Raw genomic sequence first — 19,643 nt, 5'->3', positions numbered from 1 at the left:
AGCCCAGGCTCCATATATTACATAAGCATCTAGACTACATTACAAGGGACAAGGCCGTTGCTGCTCCGCAATGAGGCCGGCCAGAACGGTGACGTCATCGCTCTTGCCACCGACGTAGTACATGCCCTCCTCATTCGCGTGCTGTTGAAATGGGCTGCACATCACGCGCGGGTCGTCCATGACACTGCGTGCTAAGCGGCATAGGCGTTCGGATATCAGGGTGGGCGCATACATTTGCATGGCCTCAAGGTCACTGCTGGCGAAGTGCGAGAAAACATCGTGCACGGTGTCCATGATCTCGTCATCAAATAGGTTATCAAATAAGCCGTCGCTGGCTACGAGCACGAGATCGTCAGGTAGCACCTTGACCTCCCAATGACCAGCATCATGCTGCGGCGTATCGTAGGGCACGTCATCGTGCGACGGTACGCGGTCGTACATGTGGATGTAATCGCTCATACTGTCGTTGACATCAGGCAGATCCATATCGTGCGCGCCAGCAGGAATCCTGCCGCTTCGATGCATACACAGCGCCCGTGATAGCATCACACTCTCGACTGTAGCGTCCATCATACCCAGCTGCAGCGGATAATTGAAACTGTGTTGCTGCTCGGCACTCCGGAAAATCAATTTGCCATTTCGGATCAAAAAAAGAACGCAGTCGCCCATGTTTGCGATCCGCAGCTCATCGCCGCGCAGAATCGCCGCGAGAGCCGTCGAGCTCCCAAGAATACCTTCTCGCTTGGACGCACGCACACATCGTTCCCAGGCCCTCTGAAGCACGTCAACGGGATTGCACATAAACCATTCACTCAGAACGTCGTCCGTGCCTTGCGGGTCGTCCAGCGACTGACACAACGTCTCGTCCAGCTGCTGCAATTCTGCATACAAAAAATGCATGAGCAACCGTGAAAATAGCGACGGATCAGCATGTGGCTGAGCGGCCCAGCCACCCACACCATCAGCGACCCCCATAGCATCATTTTTCAAGAAGTAGGCATCCTGACCGACATTCTGGCTTTGCAGGCGTGTTTTTACGATCCTTCCATCACTTCGTATCGCTGATTGCAGCCCACAGCCATGCAAAGAAGCCAATGATGATGGCAATACAGATACTTGGTCAAGCGAAGGATGAGGTTGGCCGTCTTTCTGTCCGCCCAGGAAAAAGTCCGCCAGCGGACCCAAGAATCCGTGAGACGAGGTCTGTTCACCGTGCACTCGTGGCCGTGATTTGGGTATACCATACGCACCCGAGTGGAATACGTACGTGGTCGTTTGCCCACCAAAGCTGCTCGAGTCAAAGATCTGTTTTCTTGAGCCGGCGAGTGACGCGGGGGGTGCTGTCCAAGGAAACAAACATCGCCCGTGGCATGTGCAAAGAGTTCGTCTCGTCACACGTATCTTTGCACGCCCAAATGCGTGCATGCCACGCGGCGCAAAATGAGGGTGACCAACGTGTGTGGGAGCGACAGCACCCAAATTTAGACATGGGCACTCTAAGTAATGTCATCCAGCCGGCCCGAGAAAGTCATGACAAGGTGCCGGAGAGGTTAACGGGAACGCCTAGAACTTTAGTTTCTACACTGATTCAGTGGCAAGCGTTTGGTCTTTGACCGCACAGGTTCGAATCCTGTTCTTGTCGATTTTTTTTGACAATTTCATTTTGTCCTTATGACTCCAACCGTGCCCTCCGGGCCAGGTGTGGCGCTTGTGATCGTTGACGTCCAAAATGATTTTATCAATGGAACGCGTAAGTAGGTGCGTCTAACTGTTAGTGACGGTGCCTGGTGGACAGGACATTATTCCGAGCGTGAAGCATTTAGTGAACGAGTTTCCCTGCTCCTGTATCGTGGCGACCAAGGTACGTCTTGTTCTTGGCTTACGATAGGATTTTCACCCGCCTAACCACGCGTCGTTCGCATCCACGCACGGACTTGCGCCGTTCCAATTGCATACCATTCCGCATCCTTACGACCCACGCGCATCCCTTTCGCAGATGCTCTGGCCTGATCACTGTGTGCAAGGTACACGTGGTGCCGAGATTCACGATGACATTCAAGCTGCGCTCGATATGCGTGAAAAGGCTGGCACACCTGTTTCTTACGTGCTAAAAGGAACAGACGCTCGTGTGGACAGCTACTCTGCCTTTGCGTGCGCCGATTATTTACAATTTACCAATATGGCGTCCATCTTGCATCGTGCCCATATCCACACGGTGGTGGTGTGTGGCCTGGCGACCGACTACTGTGTGCGTGCTACAGCCGTGGATGCTGCCAAGTTTGGATTCCGCACGTATGTGTTGCAGGACTGCATCCGTGGCGTGGACCCTTCGACGACGGCGGAGGCTGAACAAGTCATGTCTTGGTATCAAGTTTCACTATGTACATGATAGAGATCTTGGTAGTCACCCTTCCATCGCTGACGCCGCGAAAATAGGGTTTGAACGATTTCGAGCAAAAACACGAAGAAGATGAACACGATAGCAAGCGAGAGAACGGCCAGGAGAACGAAGCCAACGATGGCGCGTGGAATGCCCCAGACATTGGCTTCAGTCGATAGCGCAATACACAAGGCCCATATAACTACGCGGAATGCGCAGAGCAAACACTGTACCACATTGCTTTGAATATCACGGCCAGGTCGGCACACAACCAGCACGGCAAACAGCAAAAAATCCGTGACCAGCAAGCCGGCGCTTTGCCGCAAGCCATAATCATGCTTCTGTGCAAAGCCGATGAAACACGCACGCAAAAACATGCAGCCATGCATAACGGTCCAAAACCACCAATATTTAGGCCGCCACGGATGTGACATGGAGCCAATATGCAGGGCGGCCGACTGCAAATCCCAAGGCTGCGAGCGAATATAGTAGAGAGAGTCGGGTCCGCTGCGGTGCACTTGGACCCATTGCTGAGCGAGAATAATGCTCCATACGCAGACGATAGCAAAGCATGTTAGGGCTGCGATAAAGTGTGAGAGCCATCCGGTTGAATGTGCGAATTGGAAGAAGGCGAAAATGAGGACCGGTGTCATGGCGGACGCCAGTATCCTGAGCAGCAAAGGCCGAACCCATTGCACATACAAGCGCTCGAGAGCATAGGGCATAGGCGTACGAGTCAAAAAAACCACAGGGATAGTGGCCAGTAGCGCCAAGCCTATGGCGATACAGATTGCCATGAGCCAGGTGACGAGGGATGTTAAAAACGCACTGTACGGTGAGATGTTGAGTGAGGCCGCATAATAGAAAATGCCAGACTGTGAGAATCCATCCATCGCGACAGCCCACACCACATTGTCCGCGCTCTTGCCAGGATCCATCTCGCCACCGGGCCCTGTATTGGGCGCGTACAGCTTCCGACGAAGCAACGAGTTAAAGCCGAGAGATGAGACGTCGTTGACGTCAAGCACCTCAGCGGAGTCATTGCCATTCAGCATCTCAGCGGGAAAAAAGTTCGCCAGTCGACTGTACTCGGCCTCCATGAGCGATCCAAAGTTTATGTTCAAATCTTTGCTCCCTGTGTTTTGGCGGGCGTCGAAAATCGATGAGACAATTGATTCGATGTACCACAAGCCCACAATCCAGCCGAACCGCCTAGAAAAGGCGTGCACGACACGAGGAACAATGATCGTGAGCATCGATGCCATTGGCGTGAGTTGCATGGTAGTGACGACATCCACGACGCGCCATTGCAGGGGGGAAAGTGAATTTGTCCATGCAGAAGTGATAAGTGAAGCGACTGTCGCAGCGATGACAAAGGCACCCACACCATATGTGACGCCCGGGAGGTCGACCGTCATGGAATTGGAGATTTGAACCTGGATACAGCCCTTGGGCTTCTTCGTTTTGCTATCATAGAGCCGCAACATAGCGAGCGCTTCGATGTCCGGGACGGTATACACAATTCGTGGAATGTCGGATGAAATATAGTCAGGAACATGCACCTGTGCTGATCCAGAAAAATTGTAATTCGGGATGTGACAAAAGGATCCGCTGGCCAGCGCACACAAGTCCTGATGTACTTTGACGAACTTGCGGCCGTACGCATATAGCATAAAATCCGTGTCGTATGTGAGATCCGTCGTCGTAGAAGACAATCGCACGTCAAAATCAAGGGTATGCGTATCGTCACTGTACTTAAGATCGAGAGATTGGAGAAGAAGCGGGCCGGGCGCTTCACAGTACGCCACACTGGATGTGTACAGGGTGTGATTCGGATGAAATATGTCACTGTTCGAAGCTTGTACCTGCTCTAGGATGGCCACCGCGCCAAGCGCGCATAGCGCAATCCCAAAGCGCATTCGCATCGTACACACCCGGATCCAAGCCTGTGGCGTCGGGCCGTGCCGCGTGGAGTGGAGGCTCTGATGCACGCCACGGACGCCAGGCAACGTGCTGCACGGAGTGTGCTTACTCATCATCCGAAGCCCACGTGAACACACCGTGCTGGCATTCATTTAGTTGCGGCGTCCTTACATAGGTTGTTCTCGACGACTGCGGGACGTTAGTAGTACCGATGCAAGAAGCTCCTTCTGCTGGTACTATCGGGTCCACTGCACCAATGAGCTTGCCTAGACCCATGGATGATCCATTTCCTAGTCTGAATCAGACTATCGGTGCAGATGTCGATGTGGCACCGCCGCCCAAAAAATCAGGCAAATCACAGCAGCCAGACATAACCTCAGAGGACATGTTTCCCTCGCTGGGTGCATCGCAGAGCAGCGCTCGTGTTTCGGCACCTAAAACGGCTGCACCCATGATTCAACGCGTGATGCATCAGACGACTGTCTCCATGCACCTGTCAGATGAGCAGCTCGTGCGCCTCAGCTCGCTCCTTCAGCGCGTGCAGCAAAAGTGCCGCTCGGTCAAGATTGAAGCATCTACGATGCGCAAGACCGGACAGACAAAATTCATCATCAAGGGCGCGTCCGAGTCTGCCGTGCAGGAGGCGAAACGCGAGCTCGCTATTCAACTGGCCGAGCGCGTCACACTCACGATGCTGATTCCGGCTTCCCTTCGTGCGTTTGTCATCGGTGCAGGCGGCAAGAACATCCGGTCTATTACAGATGACACGGGTGTGCGCATTCATATTCCACCTCGCTCTGAGGAGCAAACGCCAGCCACCGATGAGCCGGGCGATCTTTTGCTGGGCGAGCAAATCGAAATCACGATCGAGGGCGACTCATTTAATGCGCAGGATGCACAGGCGCGGATCCAGGAGATCGTCGCGGAGCGCACCTCTAAGATCACACAACGCCTGACGCACATTGAGCCCGTCTTTTTCCCCTTTTTGCTTGGTCCTGAGGGTGCAGGTATAGCAGCGCTTACGCAGACGATCGGCAAAGGCGAGGTGTCTGTCAAAGTGCCGGCGCAGCGTGAGCGTGCGGCTATTGTCGTGAGTGGTGAGCGATCGCTCGTACCTCTTGTTGTCCAGGCGATCGATGCTCAGGTCGATGACATGCGTCGCTCGTTCCGTACCATTAGCTTCAACATCTCCAAGCGGCAGCATGCGTTCCTTGTGGGTGAGAGTGCTTCCGACATTCTCGCCAAGACGCAGTGCAGCATTGAGCTACCGCCATCGAACGAGCCCTCGGAGGCTATTACGATCCGCGGTCCGCAATCGCAACTGCCGCAGGCCCTTACTGCTGCCATCGAACGGGCTAATGCAGTTGCTGTGGAGACGATTGATCTGCATGCTATGCACTCGGATGCGGACGCTGCACACTTCCGACACCTGTTACGCTGGCTTGCTACGTACGCCCCTCGCGAAGACAGTGTCCAAGTGTTCTTGCCGCGTACCGATGCTGGGCATATCGAGGTCGTGAGCGAGGATGCCGATGCGGCGCGGCGCATTGCTCAGACCATCGAGCACCAGCTGCGTCTGGTGACGCCGCCATGTGTGCGTCTCATGGAAGTGGATCCTTTGACGCACGGCTTTATTATTGGCAAAAAGGCCCAGAACCTCAGAGGGTATGAGGCACGGGGCGTCGATGTTATGCTGCCGCCAGAGCACTCGGGCCGAGACGACGTTCTTCTCGTATACCGCCGCGGCAAGGATGCGGAGGAGGCAGTCAATGTGCTGGACGATGTGCAGAATGCAATTGCCTCGGCAGCGGCGGCCGCTGCTGATCTTCGAACCGTGCACTTTAGTGTCCCGCGCAAATTCCACAGTGTGATCCGCGGTGCAGACGGCACGGTGCTCAACGCCCTTATCGGCGAGGACCGTATGCTTGTGTCGATGGGTGGACGCATTCCCGTGAAGACTGTCAGCGAGCCCCTCACTGAAGACTCGATCGTCGTGCGTGGGCCAGGTGAGGCTGTCGCGCGTGTCGTGGCCCAAATCCAGCAAATGGCTCGGGATGCCGAGCAGGACAGTATCGAGAATGGGTTTGTGGAAGAAATCCAGGTCAGGGGTTCGTACCTCCCTCACCTCATTGGCCGTGGTGGATCCAATCTCATTAAGCTTCGCGAAGAGCTTGGCGTTCGTTTTGACGTTGGCTCGGAGGAGAGTGACCGGTCTAAGCCGGTGCCTGTTCGCATCACTGGACGCAAGGAATGCGTCGCTGTTGCCAAGGAGCGTCTGCTAGCACAGGTCGAGCGTTTGGCAGACGAGGTCCTGCAAATCATTCAAGTGCCTGTCGAGATGCATGGTGCCTTGATTGGCCAGGGGGGCAAGTACGTCTTGCGATTGCAGGACAAGTACGATGTGCGCATCCATTTCCCGCATCAGGGCGACAGCACGACGCTCAAGCCCAACGAAGTGAGTATTCGCGGTGGACGTAAGGGCGTCGCAGCAGCGCGTGCGGAACTCTTGGAGCTGCTCGAGTACGAGAAGGAGAACAACCACTCGCAGACCATTACTGTCTCTGAGCGTGCTATGCCGCGCGTGCTGGGCCGGGCAGGCGCGACGATCAACCGTATCCGTCTCGAGTCAGGTGCGCTCATTGATTCAGTCAAGAGCTCGAACGCGTCGCCCAGCAAGAAGCTCAAGCTGCGCGGCTCGCGCGAGGCTGTGGCCGCTGCTGAAGGTATGATCAACGCTATCATTGCCGAGGTCGAGAGCGAGGCGGAGCTCATTGTGCCCATCCCGCCCGAGTTTCACCCACACATGATCGGTGCGGGTGGTCAGCGACTCCATGAGCTCATTGAGAAGGCAGGGGGTCCATCAGACATTACTACGCATACTCAGATGGTACGCTTCCCGCGCGAGAAGGGCAATGCGAACGTGCTTGTGCGCGCGCCGCATGACTTGGCCCACCGGATCGCCGACGTGCTCAAGGCCGAAGCGGCGCTGATGGCAAATCGTGTCGTGTACGGAAAGAAGGTGCCATTGCGCATGCACAGCCAGATGGTGATGCGCGGAGGCCGCAGGCACAGTCCATGGCAAACGGATCTTTCCGTGCAGATTTTCCTGCCCAACTGGCGCGAGTACCCCACGATCGGTACCCCTGAGAACGCTGATGAACTGCAGGACGCGGAGCCCGCCTCGATCGTCAAGGTCGTGGGTCCCGTGGAAAATGTCCTCCAGGTTCTGGACGAGATGCAGTCTATGATAGATGCATCACCGAGACCACGAAAAACCCGCGCACAGCGGGAGGCCATGGACGCCCGCATCGACGACGTCGACCGCTGAACTTCGCACACTTCCTCCGCCTCGACGGCCCCCGCTGCCTCCTCCACATCGGCATAGGCTCCCCCGATTCACGTGATAGAATATGGACTCGTATCTGATTAGATGTGCACGCATGACGCGTCGGCGGCGGTCTCTGAACCCACGGCGCCCCGACGAGCGTCGCGTACCCAGCTCGGCATGCTCCACGTCGACGGAGCGCCTGTGAAAATAAGATCAGTGTCAGGGCGGGACCTGCATCGTCCGTATTCTGATGTGTGCCCGCCCATCCGTACGTCGGTGTTGTCGCGTGCTGGCGATTCAGCCGCGTCGCGTTGGTGCCAGGTGCCCGATACCCTGCCCTCGTGGATCACGTACATGGGATCCGTCGAGGAGAACACGCCTCTCATTTCTCTTCGGACAAGTCATACGCGTGAGCGCGAGCATACCCGCACATTGTTGCTGCTGTACTTGGCCATTTTTTTTCTGGCACTGGCTTCGTCGCTCGATTCCATGTCCTTCAACCTGTTCCTGAACTATGCATGCAGTGAGTTTCAGGCCCTCTCCCATCTCGGCACCATCATGATTGCGCAGCAGCTTGTGCGGGCCATTAGCAAGCCTCCGATCGCGCGATTCGCTGACACTATGGGCCGCATTGCGACGCTGGTCATGTGCATTACTCTGTACGCTGGTGGCCACGCTATCATGGCATTGGCACCCTCGTTTCGCATGCTTATGCTGGGCACCATGATACAGTCGCTAGGCACGACGGGCGTCGGTGTGGTGCTGGCGGTGATCATGGCCGACACATCGTCGCCCCAGTGGCGTGGTTTTGTGATTGGACTGTTCAATGTGCCGTACATCCTCAATTTTGCTCTCACGGGACCCGTCGTGGATGGTATGCTCAAAGCCGGTGGATGGCGGCTCGGCTTTGGCTTTTGGGTCGTCCTTGTGCCTCTGTCTGCGGTGCCCCTCTTGAGCCTGCTCATGATAGGCAGTCGTCGGGCATCGAAGCATTTTCCTCATCTGGTCGAATCCACGCTGTCATCGACGCGCGCTCGTCACGTTGTGAGCCAGATGGACATTGTGGGCACGGCTCTCTTATCGAGTGCCCTCACGTTGATCCTCCTGCCCGTCTCCATGGAGGGGCCGCGTGCTCTCTTTGACGGCCTGTCGCTCTTTCGATCGGACATACCTACGGGCGTGATGCTGTTGCTAGTGTTCGGCGCATGGGAAATGTGGACGGACACTCCGCTCTTTCCGCTTAGTGTGGTCACTCATCTCGGCGTGAGCATCACCTGCTGCATCGCCGCCCTCGACTTTGCCGGCTTCTACCTGTCGTGGACGTACCTGTCTTCGTGTGTACAGATTCTCAAGAATTGGGACCAGGTGCGCACGGCCTACTTTATCACGATACAGAACGTGACGTCGACTATCACGGGCGTGTGCGTCGGTATGTGTATGGCGTACACGCGGCAACTGAAGCGGTACATGTTCATCGGCCTTATCTTTCGTCTACTGGGCGTCGCCCTCATGATATGCTACCGGCATACGAGACACACGGCCGCAGTGCTGCTGGCGAGCCAAGTGCTGCAGGGTATCGGAGGGGGCGCCTTGTCCCTCACCACCCAGGTGGCCGTCCAGGTGCATGTCGAGCCGAGCGAGATTGCGACTGTGACGGCCTTTGAGCTCCTCACGATGGATCTCGGCTCAGCCCTGGGGTCTACGATCGCGAGTGCTCTCGTCATGTCTCAGTTGCCGGCGGCTCTCCGCGCCCGGCTGCCCGACCGGCCAGCCTCCGAGATCGAGCGTATCCAGGGGAGTTTGGAAGAGGTCCTGCGCCATGCCCCAGGCTCGCCTATGCGTGCGGGGATTGTGGATGCTTGGGTATACGTCATGCAGTGGCTGTGTATCCTGTCGTTCCTCGTGCAGTTGCCTGCCTTGGCTCTGACGTTCCTAGCGCCGAAAGTCGACTTGCACGAGGAGCGCAGTCTTCCGTCCACGGCGCGCACCAACCGCACAGCAGGCGCGCCCTCCTTCATGACAGCGCCGTCTCTCTGGCGAACGCAGCTCGTCGTCCACGGTGAAGCCTAACACGGATCATGTCCTTGATACCCATGATACCCATACGTAGCCAACATGCCCCGTGCACCCAGCACGATCGTTCGTCCCCAGGCATCCGTGCGTATCGACGACGTGACATCGGCATCCCATCCTGCATACTCATGCACTTGCCCTGTGGATGCGTGCCAGCCGTACGGCAGGCCATCGCTCGTCGACACCTTCGCCGTGTCGCCCGCGAGTTCCACGCTCGTCACACTCGCCGCGTTTCTGTGCCACGCATCCAGCGGCGCAGTGGGTTGGCGCACATCATACAAGGCACTCATGCCATTCGACGTGCCCAAAAGGACCCTCGTATCGTCCGCATCCAACGCACATATGCGGGCCACATCCTTGCACCACGGATGCGGCGGCACACGCGCCCCCCATGCTGCTTGGGGAGCCGTGCGCGTGTCCCAGCCGCAGAGACGTCCGCCGTCCGTCCCGGCCACGAGTAGACCCTGCCGATCATCTGGCAAGGATGCCGCAGCGCCCAGGACCGCCAAAGCGTTCACGCCGTCCTGCACGTCCCATCGAGCCTGGGTGACGTGGTGCCCCACGTCCCAGACGCGCACGGTGCCATCACTGCTGCCAGTAGCGACTTCCCGGCCGCGCCCGAATATGGCGCTGTCGTTCACAGCACGAGTGTGTCCCTCGAGCACGCGAGGACAGGTCCCATCGAGCGCCGACACAATGCGCGCACGCATATCGACGGACGTCGACAGCACCACTTGCGCGCTAGGAAAGAATCGGACGCTCGTGACATCACTCGCATGACCCTCGCACGTCACATCCTCACTGCCGAAGAGCTCGTGGGACCATGTGCCCGTGTGCAGCACGCCGTCTGCACCACCCACCGCATACCGCTGTACGCCACCGACGCACGCACTGAGGGCCATGACACTGGGTCCCCACGCCGCAGGCAAGGCACTGATCTGATCGGCCAAGTGCACCATCATGGGTGGCGACGCTTCCACGTCTACGCACAACGGATGCAGACCGCGCACGGGCAGCGTGGATGGCGCGAGGGACGCCACTTGCGGCGCATGGCCGTCGTTGGATACGCGCCACACGGCATGCTTCAACGATCGCTGTTCGTCCACGCCATGCCAACTGACCCACACATCTTCCCACGTACCCGGCGACGCCTGCTCCATGTCGTGCACGACCTCACGCAGCGAGGCCGGGACACTGATCCATGGCACGCCACGCACCACGGACATGGTGTGGAGAGGCCAACAGGGTACGTAAGCATGAAGTGGGACCCGTGTACCTCGAGCGGGCTTAGCTCCGGCCATGATGCGACGCCTGGTGCTGTGGGGGATCGTGGCGGCTGCGAGCGCCTGTGCGGCGTCGAGCTCGTCGCGCTATGGCGAGCCTGTCTACACGGGTCGCGCCGAGTTTCCCACGAGCTTGTTTGAGTCGATGTACTACGTGCCTAGTCGTCCGACCGCGGAGCCGCGCCCTGCGGTGCCTCGTCTGAGTGGCGGGTGGTACCCTGATGAGCTCAATCATCCCACGAAGCTGCCCAAGTCGGCGCTGCCGTCCGAGCAAGTCTTGCCTAAGCCGCTGCCCCAGCGCGAGAAACTCCAGGCGCTGGTCCACGACCTGCTGAATGTGGGGCACCAGCTGTTTCGGCCTCAGGCACCGCGGCATGCCCTGTGTAATCTGTGCCGAACAGGTCTCAGCACGTTGCAGACGCTGACGCACCAGTTCCCATCTGCCGTGCCTGACGTCTTGACGACGCTGTGCCGCACTTTCGATCTGCTTGGCAAGAAGGACGTGGCGGATCAATGTGCCCTGACGCTGTCACGCGACATGTACGGTGGGCCTATTGGCCAGGTGATGAGCTATGGCAACTTTTCTGGGAGCGCGCCGGATGCTACGCTCGTGTGTGCGGCTGTGCCCTTCCACTTTTGCGAGTACCCGTCGGAGGTCTTGTCGGACGACTTTCTGTACCACTGGTTCAACGGGTCCACGCAGGCGCCCGACGATGCGTTGGAGCGGTGGCACGAGCAGCAGAAATGTGCGCAAGAGTCGTTCGATGAGAGCAAGCTATTGCGCGTGCTGCACATCTCGGATCTGCACGTCGACGGGCGGTACATGGTCGGCAGCGAAAGCAACTGCACCTTTGGCGAGACGCGCTACTGCTGCCACTCGATCAGTGCCAACAAGGACCTGTGGTCCAAGACGATCACGGACGGCGTGGTGCCGCGCGCAAATATTTCTGCGCCCGCACACTACTGGGGCAACTATACGTGCGATGCGCCATGGTCGCTCATCGGCAGCACGTACGAGGCCATCCGGCATGTGGGCCGGTCGCACGGCTACGACATGGGCCTGTGTACGGGCGATTTGGTCGTGCATGACGACCTGTTCCGCTATTCTCATGACCTCGTCGAGTACAGCGCACGCAGTCTCTTTGACAGTCTGGCCGAGGTCCTCGGCCGGCATGTGCCGGTCTTTGCCACGCTGGGCAATCACGACTCGTCGCCGGAAAACTTTTACGCGCCGCATGCGATGCCGAAGCATCAGAGCACGCAGTTCGATTGGGACTCGGACTTTATGGCGCGGCTATGGCGTGAGAATGGCTGGATTGATGCGGCGGGCGAAGAGCAGGCGCGCTCGCACTATGCATGCTTTTCTGTGAGCCCACGCCGCGGCCTGCGTGTCATTTCTCTGAATTCCGATGTACGTACGGCACGACTAACGACAGTTTTGGTACTATGCGAACGTGTTCAACTACATTCACTCGACGGACCCCGACTTTAGTGGCATGCTCCGTTTCCTGACGGACGAGCTCTTTGCCGCAGAGAGGAAGGGCGAGCGCGTATGGATCCTGGGACACGTACTGACCGGCTGGACAGGCGCCGAGGCGCTTGACAAGCCGGCGAATCTCTTTTTCCAGATCGTGAGTCGGTTCACGCCCCACACGATCGCCGCCATCTTCTTCGGCCACACGCATCAGGACCACTTTTCCGTGTTCTACCGTGCGCAGTCCGGCGCGTCTCGCGACATTTCGCGGCACACGCGGGATGCACGCACCGTTTCGTTCGTGGGGCCCTCTGTCACGCCGCTGACCAACGTGAATCCATCGTTCCGCGTGTATCAGGTGGACCCGATCACGTTCGACGTATACGACTACGATCAGTACTACACGCCTGTCGACGAATTTGACTCGCTGCAGGCCGGACCGATCTGGCGGCATTTGTACAATGCGCGTGACACGTATGGCGACATGCGTGCGAGTGTCCAGCATCACAACTACCATGCGCCCGTGTCGCTGAACGGCACAGCATGGCCGCGGGCAGCGCCACTGAACGCTTCGTTCTGGGCCGCGCTCACGGATGAGATGGAAGTGCGCCCTGCCTTGGTGTCGACGTTTGCCCAGCTCCAGAGCCGACGCAGCGCCGCGGCCGGTGCGTGCACTGATGCCAAGTGCCACAAGGCGAACATCTGTTATATGCGCAGCGGCACACCGACGCAGGGCCGGGACTGTCCGTCAGGGTATGGCTCCGTGGTGTGACGAGCGCGGCGTTGCTAGGTAGGAGAGTGTCGCGTGTAATTCCGTCCGTATCCCCCGCAAGAGGCGGTCATCCGCATACGTCGAGACGGCGTGCAGTGTCGCGTGACACCACGACCAGTAGGCCTCGTCATGAACATGCTCCGCGTACGCCCGTATAGACGACAGCAGGGCAGACACGCACTGGATCACAAAGCCTTGGGAGGGGGCATACGCCGCCTGCATCTGTGTGAGGACCTGCTGCAGCACAGCGGCACGTCGTTCCCGATACGCATCGGCATCATCTTCCACCCAGACACCGCGGAACACGTCGGCGTGTCGCGCCAAAAGGCGCGTCAGAGCGGGCTGCATCGTGACGTGACAGGCAGCCATGCACTGGAACCAGATGGCGATGCATTCGCTCACATGCTCCACAAAGGCGGCTTCGTCCAAGTGGGCCATGCGCACGACGAAGCGCACAGCCACGTCGCGCTTGCGGATCGGATGGCTCAGGCGCTTCCAGGATTCGTTGCCCAGCGTGAGATAAGCGTGCCAAGCGCGTCGGCGGTGGTATACGAGCACATGCGCACAAGACGCCCAGTTGTCGACGACCATGGCGTAGCGCTCGTCCTCTTCCGCCCGCGCCATGAGGCGCTCCAAGGGCGAGATGGAGCGCGGCGTCGATGGCTCACCCGTCATGAGCCATTGGAACAAGGCGGGCGACAAGTGTGTGTGCAATTGCTCAGCCAGCTGGGTATCGATGGGCGGCTGCGGATCCTCGCCGAGGAGGGCAGCCAAGCCTGGATCCGTCCACCATGCGTCGTCGAATTCGTCGTCGTCGTCGGCGGCGACGGATACATGTGGCCACACGCTCGCAGCGCGCGTGTCGAGGTATACACGGATCAAGCCGAGCACTTCGTTGGCGACTTCGGGCGCCATATCGCCTGACCGTATGAGCTGGTCGGTCCAGGCGGGATGCAGTAGGCCCAGCGGAGGGTAGGGCGTGGACGGGTCCGACTTCATCGACGCGTGCGTGACGAGGTGGTGGACGGAGCGGATTAGGACAGCCATCATGCGCGAGGCTTCGCGCATCGTTTGGTCGGCACGTCGCACCGAAAACAGCTCGGATGTATCGCGGTCCTGGTGCATGGATGCCTGAAGTGAGTGCAGGACATCTACCAGCCACACCACGATAGGCTGGATATCGAGTCCGTGATGCCGAAAGAGCACGCCGGCGTACACGACAGCTCGAATACAGGCAATTTGGCTGGACCTGTCCGCTCGCGAAAAGGCTAAGAAGGAGCGAATCTGACGCAGCCGCTGCAAAGCCGATGGCGGCTCAAAGTAGAGAAACAGCATCACGAGCGAGTAGTGATTGAAGAGCATCGCAAACTCGGAGGAGATCGGTGGGTTGTCGTGCGTGAAGGCCATGACACGGACGGGCGTCATGCGCGAAAACAAGCGCGCCAAGCGACGCTGTGCGTCATCGGCCATAGAGAGAACGTGGCTCGCACGTCCCAGCAGCTGGAGAAACTGGTGATAGGCCGTGCCGCTGGGCTCCGCGTACAGCAGCGACACATCAAAGCGGCGAAGAAACGGTGCAAAGTCGTGGTCTGTCTCAGTCGGCAGGTCGGCGAGCCGGTGAGCATTGAACACATCAAACCAGTGGTTGAGGATCGCATCTGCGTGCTCGAGAGACCAAGACCAGCGCGTACACAGCAAGAAACAGCGACGCAGGAGCAGGTGAATATACGCATCGCGTCTTTGCAAGAGCACGCGAGGCGCTGCGCGCTCTACGCGCTCGTCAAAGCGCAGCTTGATACGCGACACGAGTCGCTGCACCGCTGGCCAGTGGGCACGCAGGTACGACGTGTGGCCGGCCATGCCTGTGGAAGCGTGAAAGTGCGAGAGCGCGCATACGACAAAGAGTGCGTACCATGTTCGTTCGCAGGCTACCAGGGGCGATGACCGCGTCAAACTGAGCCACTCTGCCCACGCGGGGTCCCACACATCCCAAAACGCCTGGTCATCCATGGCGTGGAGGAGATGGATGATACACACCCACATTTCGGCGGTGGGATCGTCCACGGCGCCGGCGGCGGTGAGGGCGTCGGCGATATGGGCCACGCCCATCGAGAGGAGGCGAAGAAGGAGCGGGTATGTTGCCTCGAGCACCGTGACGTGGGTGACGGTCGTTGTGCCGGTGTGCATGGCGCGCCAGAGGATGCATATGCGGAACCACAAGAGGCGAAGCACGAGGTCGGGCGAGCATGGCTGGTCCAGCCAGTCTTGGGCCCACGCGCAAAGAGCGTCGCAAGCTACCTGTGCATCGAATGTCGTCAAGGCGATGGGCTGCGCCGTATGAGCCAGCGAAGCCTGCCATGTGAGCCATAGGCCCAAAAAGTGAAGCAGGTCTCGCGTCGAGCGATGGTCGTCGAGCGAGAGGCCCAAGAGGGCGGAGGCGACTTCTTCCCAGCTCATCCATACATGCAGCGTGCGCTCATACACACAGAGCGGGGGAGGCTCAGAGGTGGCGGGGGCCAAGTGCAGTAGTTCGTGTAAGCGTCCACGAGCGAGGTCGGTGTCGGGTGCAAAGCTCAAGCCAACCGGGGGGGACGTGATGCCAAAGTCCCACTGAATATGGCGCACACCATCCCAAGCCAGCAGCTCTTGCAGCTCATCGTGCCACTCCGGTGGGGCACGCTCCCACTCCTTCGGGATGGTATGAGGCGGCGCAGAAGGCATCGGCATCGGTCCGCGCCGTGACACCGGTCTTGGGCGCGTCGCTGTCGACATGGGCACGGTCGTCCGGACCTCCTGAGCCACACTGAGCGTGCTGTGCGGACCGGGAATGTAGGGCAGTCGTGCGTGTGCACCGAGATCGGCGCGCTTCGTAGGCAGTCCATGGAAGCGCGGCGGCGGCTCCCTTGGCTCGGATGCCTGGATCCATGCGGGCACAGCGACACGTTGTGAGCGATGAGGGCGGGAGGCAGCGGCGCGCCTAGACGACTGTCCGAATCCTTTGCGACGGGGCCGCCGTGGCTTTCGTGTTTCCGTGCGCGCGAGCATGCGGTCGATGACATCGCCTTCACGGACAGGCGAGGCGGCGCGTTTGGGCACGGCCCACCATCGCAGATCCGAGTCATGGAGCGTCAGCGATGGTTCATGCACGTCCTCTTCGCTGGACGAGGCATCACTAAGAAGCGGGGCAGGCGGGCCGTCATGCGCTCGGATACGTCGGCGTGACTCGCCAGGCTGGAGCTCGTGAGGCGGTGACGGGGATCGGGCGCGGTCCGTCACTGCGTCGCTATCGACGTCGCCGTGTCGCATAGCGCGAAGGTCGTCGATGCATGCACGGGCCATGTGAGCCGGCATCATGCGCTTGAGGACGCGGAATCGTCGTTCATAGTCTGTGCTGTCTTCGGAGGATGTCGGCGAAGGAGGCGCTGGCGAGGCGCGTGCTGGTGAAGTGGGCGCGGGTGAGGGGGGCGCAGACGAGGCGCGTGCAGGCGAGGTGGGTGCTCGCTCAGGCAGACTCTCGATCAGCGATGGCGACGAGGAGCGCTCGTCCTGGGCGGTCCACGAGCCGAGATCGTCCGTGCTGCGCTCGGGGATGCGCCAATGTCGCCATTCACGCTGAGACACGACGGCATCTTGCCAGTCGTTGGCATACAATTCGCGGCGGTAGCGCAGAGCTTCGACGGTGTAAGGATGAATTTGGGAGAGTTTTCGCGTGCGCAAGTGGTGACGCGGAGCTGGCTGCTCCGCGTCGCGGCAGACCTGGGCATGCCACAGGCGCCGCCGAGGCCGGGTGTGGAACAGGGTCCATTGCTTGGAGCTGCGGTGCGTGGGCACGAGCTCGCCGCTCTCAGCATCGCTCGTCCATCCCACCGCTTCTTCGTCATCCGATGTACCGACGACCGCTACGTCATCACCACGCGGCATGCACGTCGAGATTGCGTCGTGGCCATAAGGCAAGGTACGCGTGTCGTGGCACGTGATGTCTACGACTACGGAGGGAGGAGCGACTGGAGCCAGGACACGGCCTGCGAGGCACGCAGTGTCTCTCGCGAGGTGGACCGGCGGGGCGGGGGCGCATGGGAAGCGAGTGCGGGCATGGAAGCACTGGTGGGCATGGCGCTGTTCGATGGGATGTGCTGATCCAGCGTGGGGAGGCCGGTCGTCTTGGTTTCGACCTGGACCCGGGGGCGTGGATCGGCCTGGTGAGCCTCGCGCGGGACGCTGACGATTGACCACTGCCGGCGGTGCGACTTGCGCGCGATGGGCGTGTTGGTGAGTGACTGGAGCACAGCCTTGGTCGGCATCGATGCGGGCGGTGATGCCTGGGCCGACGATGCAGGGACCGTATGCAGCATGGGCCGTAGAGACGTGCCGCGCCAGGCGGGCGAGGGCGGCTCGTGCGTCGGCGAGGACAGCGATGTGGATGCTGTGCGCGGTGAGCACGGCATGGACGACCTGAAATTGGACGTGTAGCACGCGATGCAAACCCGCGCACGGACATGCGCCATGTGCGGTGATTCCGTGCGTACCAACACTACACGCGAGCAGCAAGTCGCGCAAAACACGTAGCCACACAGCCTGCAGTGATGCTTGCGGCGCCAGAACGAGAATGGCTCGGAGCACCGTTTGCAGCGCGATACGAGGCTGTCCGGCACCCACACAGGCGCGTGATACTCTTCGAGAAGCGGCAGGGAAGCTGACGACGCAAAGAGCGACGACATGGAGGCGGAGCGGGTATGGCCGGTGCGTGAAGAGGCACTCGAGGTCGTCGTCTCGCCATCGGTGGTCGAATGAGATGCCGTGCCGCCATGCGCACTACCTCCCTCGCTGCTCATCGACGCAAACGACGATGGCCGCTCGGAAAGCTCCAAGCTCTTGCGAATAGAAGGCAAGCTCGTCCGAAACTCGTCTTGCGCTTCACGAATCGCGGTCACCCAGCTGTGCTTGGCGGCTTGGCTGGGCGCATACAGCGAAAAGCTGCATTGAGGCGATAGAATCTCGAACTTGTGTCGCAGAAAGGGCACGGGCCGCTCGGCGGGCGCAGGCAACGGCACCTCCATATCGTCGTAGCTGATCACCGTCACGTCGGAGAGGTGCAGCTTGTTCGTGAGATGCAGCATACCGAACGTCGAAGGGAGCACATCGCTCAATTCGCCCTCGAACGAGTGAGAGAGTCGCGGCCAAGACTTGTCCGACTCATCGAGGGAGCTCGCCGCAGCCACAATCATGCAGTCGGAAAACAAGTAAAAGTGGCGTGGTTGGATATCTTTGCGGCGCGTCTTGAGCAGCGTGCCGTGCTTGAGCAGCCGACGGCCCGGCACGACCAATGGCTCATCTAGGCCGATGAGTGTGCGCTGCAGAGCAATGGCGGTCATGGTCAGCTCGTGCTGTCGGATATGTTCATTCACGCTCCTGGCGATGTGGTCCACGACAGAGAACGACCCAGCAAGCCAGGCATGGTCTTTATGGGTAACAGGCGTGTGCTGGAGAAGCGAGCGGAGCAGCATGCGGTAGCGAGGCACACGCTGCACAATATTCAGGAGTTGGGCTTCCAGGCCCAAGGACACACCGTGAGGGGATTCGTGATCATAGTGTTGGTTGGCATGAGCGAGAAAGACACGGAATCGGTCGTTCGTCCGTCGTTCGGACTCGATACATTGCATGGCATGAGAAAAGTTTTGCATAAACAGGGCATACACCTTGAGAAAGGGGAGAATAGGGACGAGGAGATCGCCAATCGTATCGTGCGCAGGGTCCCATTCCGGCACCTGCACAGGCGTCTTATCGGCGAGCAAGCGCATGGGGTTGCCAATGCGCTCTTCCAAACGGAAGAGCAGCTCCTTGCTCAGCTGGAGTATATCGTAAAAATTAGCAAAAATTCGGTTGACGGCGCTGCGCGAGAGGATGGGATGCGTGTCTTGCAGCGACATGAGCAGCGGGGTATAGTACAACTTGTCGACGTGCATCAACACGCGCACGTACGCCTTCTCTGTCTCGTACATCTCGACCGCCAAGCGCTTGCGCTTGCTGATCTGGTGGTCAGGCATCGCGGGCGAGGAGGCTGTGTGCTCGGACGCGGCAGGCTCCTCCCAGAGCAAATGGCGCGCATACGACTGCTCGCCCAGCGAGAGTCGGCGATCCATGTTGGAGAGCATCAGAATAGAAGACCTCGGTCGTGTGGCTGAAGTGCGACTCCTCTGCCGCTGCGCCACGGACGCTGACGTCCCGCTCGGAGCGGACATGCTCGGTCCTGGGCCACACGGTCCAAAATAACGTCAACACGTCCCAGTCAGTCTCATGCAAGGATTTCTATGGCTGCAGCTGCGCCTGGGCCTCCGGGGGGTCGCCCATCGAATCGCGCGCGTGCGCGTGTGTCAACACACAGCCACGTGATATGTCCCTAGATCACGCCC

At 59.5% G+C, this 19,643-nt stretch overlaps 9 protein-coding genes and 1 non-coding gene across 10 annotated transcripts; 5 read left to right on the top strand and 5 right to left on the bottom strand.

Moving 5' to 3' along the window:
- Nucleotides 1-39: 39 nt before the first annotated feature.
- MRET_3792 (protein phosphatase PTC7) lies at nucleotides 40-1,425 on the bottom strand (the record flags this gene model as incomplete). Its single annotated transcript, XM_027630419.1, has 1 exon — nucleotides 40-1,425. The coding sequence occupies one exon, from the start codon at nucleotides 1,423-1,425 to the stop codon at nucleotides 40-42; it is 1,386 nt and encodes a 461-aa protein (XP_027486274.1).
- Nucleotides 1,426-1,532: 107 nt separating this feature from the next.
- Nucleotides 1,533-1,643, top strand: MRET_t0060. The gene has a single exon. It is a non-coding gene; the product is annotated as a tRNA-Ser (tRNA).
- Nucleotides 1,644-1,671: 28 nt separating this feature from the next.
- MRET_3791 (nicotinamidase) lies at nucleotides 1,672-2,389 on the top strand (the record flags this gene model as incomplete). Its single annotated transcript, XM_027630418.1, has 3 exons — nucleotides 1,672-1,750; nucleotides 1,776-1,861; nucleotides 1,889-2,389. The coding sequence occupies 3 exons, from the start codon at nucleotides 1,672-1,674 to the stop codon at nucleotides 2,387-2,389; spliced, it is 666 nt and encodes a 221-aa protein (XP_027486373.1).
- MRET_3790 (DUF907 domain protein) lies at nucleotides 2,368-4,305 on the bottom strand (the record flags this gene model as incomplete). The annotated part of the gene is made up of 1 exon (XM_027630417.1): nucleotides 2,368-4,305. One exon carries the CDS (start codon nucleotides 4,303-4,305, stop codon nucleotides 2,368-2,370), a length of 1,938 nt encoding a protein of 645 aa, XP_027486245.1.
- A 209-nt stretch (nucleotides 4,306-4,514) lies between these two features.
- On the top strand, nucleotides 4,515-7,631 carry MRET_3789 (RNA binding effector protein Scp160; the record flags this gene model as incomplete). The annotated part of the gene is made up of 1 exon (XM_027630416.1): nucleotides 4,515-7,631. The coding sequence occupies one exon, from the start codon at nucleotides 4,515-4,517 to the stop codon at nucleotides 7,629-7,631; it is 3,117 nt and encodes a 1,038-aa protein (XP_027486263.1).
- A 177-nt stretch (nucleotides 7,632-7,808) lies between these two features.
- MRET_3788 (transporter (MirC)) lies at nucleotides 7,809-9,701 on the top strand (the record flags this gene model as incomplete). The annotated part of the gene is made up of 1 exon (XM_027630415.1): nucleotides 7,809-9,701. One exon carries the CDS (start codon nucleotides 7,809-7,811, stop codon nucleotides 9,699-9,701), a length of 1,893 nt encoding a protein of 630 aa, XP_027486264.1.
- MRET_3787 (proteasomal ATPase-associated factor 1) lies at nucleotides 9,698-10,930 on the bottom strand (the record flags this gene model as incomplete). The annotated part of the gene is made up of 1 exon (XM_027630414.1): nucleotides 9,698-10,930. One exon carries the CDS (start codon nucleotides 10,928-10,930, stop codon nucleotides 9,698-9,700), a length of 1,233 nt encoding a protein of 410 aa, XP_027486257.1.
- Nucleotides 10,931-11,003: 73 nt separating this feature from the next.
- Nucleotides 11,004-13,233, top strand: MRET_3786 (sphingomyelin phosphodiesterase; the record flags this gene model as incomplete). Its single annotated transcript, XM_027630413.1, has 2 exons — nucleotides 11,004-12,398; nucleotides 12,424-13,233. The coding sequence occupies 2 exons, from the start codon at nucleotides 11,004-11,006 to the stop codon at nucleotides 13,231-13,233; spliced, it is 2,205 nt and encodes a 734-aa protein (XP_027486258.1).
- MRET_3785 (Mus7/MMS22 family protein) lies at nucleotides 13,210-17,154 on the bottom strand (the record flags this gene model as incomplete). Its single annotated transcript, XM_027630412.1, has 1 exon — nucleotides 13,210-17,154. One exon carries the CDS (start codon nucleotides 17,152-17,154, stop codon nucleotides 13,210-13,212), a length of 3,945 nt encoding a protein of 1,314 aa, XP_027486346.1.
- Nucleotides 17,155-17,219: 65 nt separating this feature from the next.
- Nucleotides 17,220-19,472, bottom strand: MRET_3784 (FYVE, RhoGEF and PH domain protein; the record flags this gene model as incomplete). The annotated part of the gene is made up of 1 exon (XM_027630411.1): nucleotides 17,220-19,472. The coding sequence occupies one exon, from the start codon at nucleotides 19,470-19,472 to the stop codon at nucleotides 17,220-17,222; it is 2,253 nt and encodes a 750-aa protein (XP_027486347.1).
- Between the last annotated feature and the right edge of the window lie 171 nt (nucleotides 19,473-19,643).

The sequence above is a fragment of the Malassezia restricta genome, chromosome VII (genome assembly GCF_003290485.1).
Source record: "Malassezia restricta chromosome VII, complete sequence".
Classification (NCBI taxonomy): Eukaryota; Fungi; Basidiomycota; class Malasseziomycetes; order Malasseziales; family Malasseziaceae; genus Malassezia; species Malassezia restricta.
This window is presented reverse-complemented; position numbering and strand designations above follow the sequence as displayed.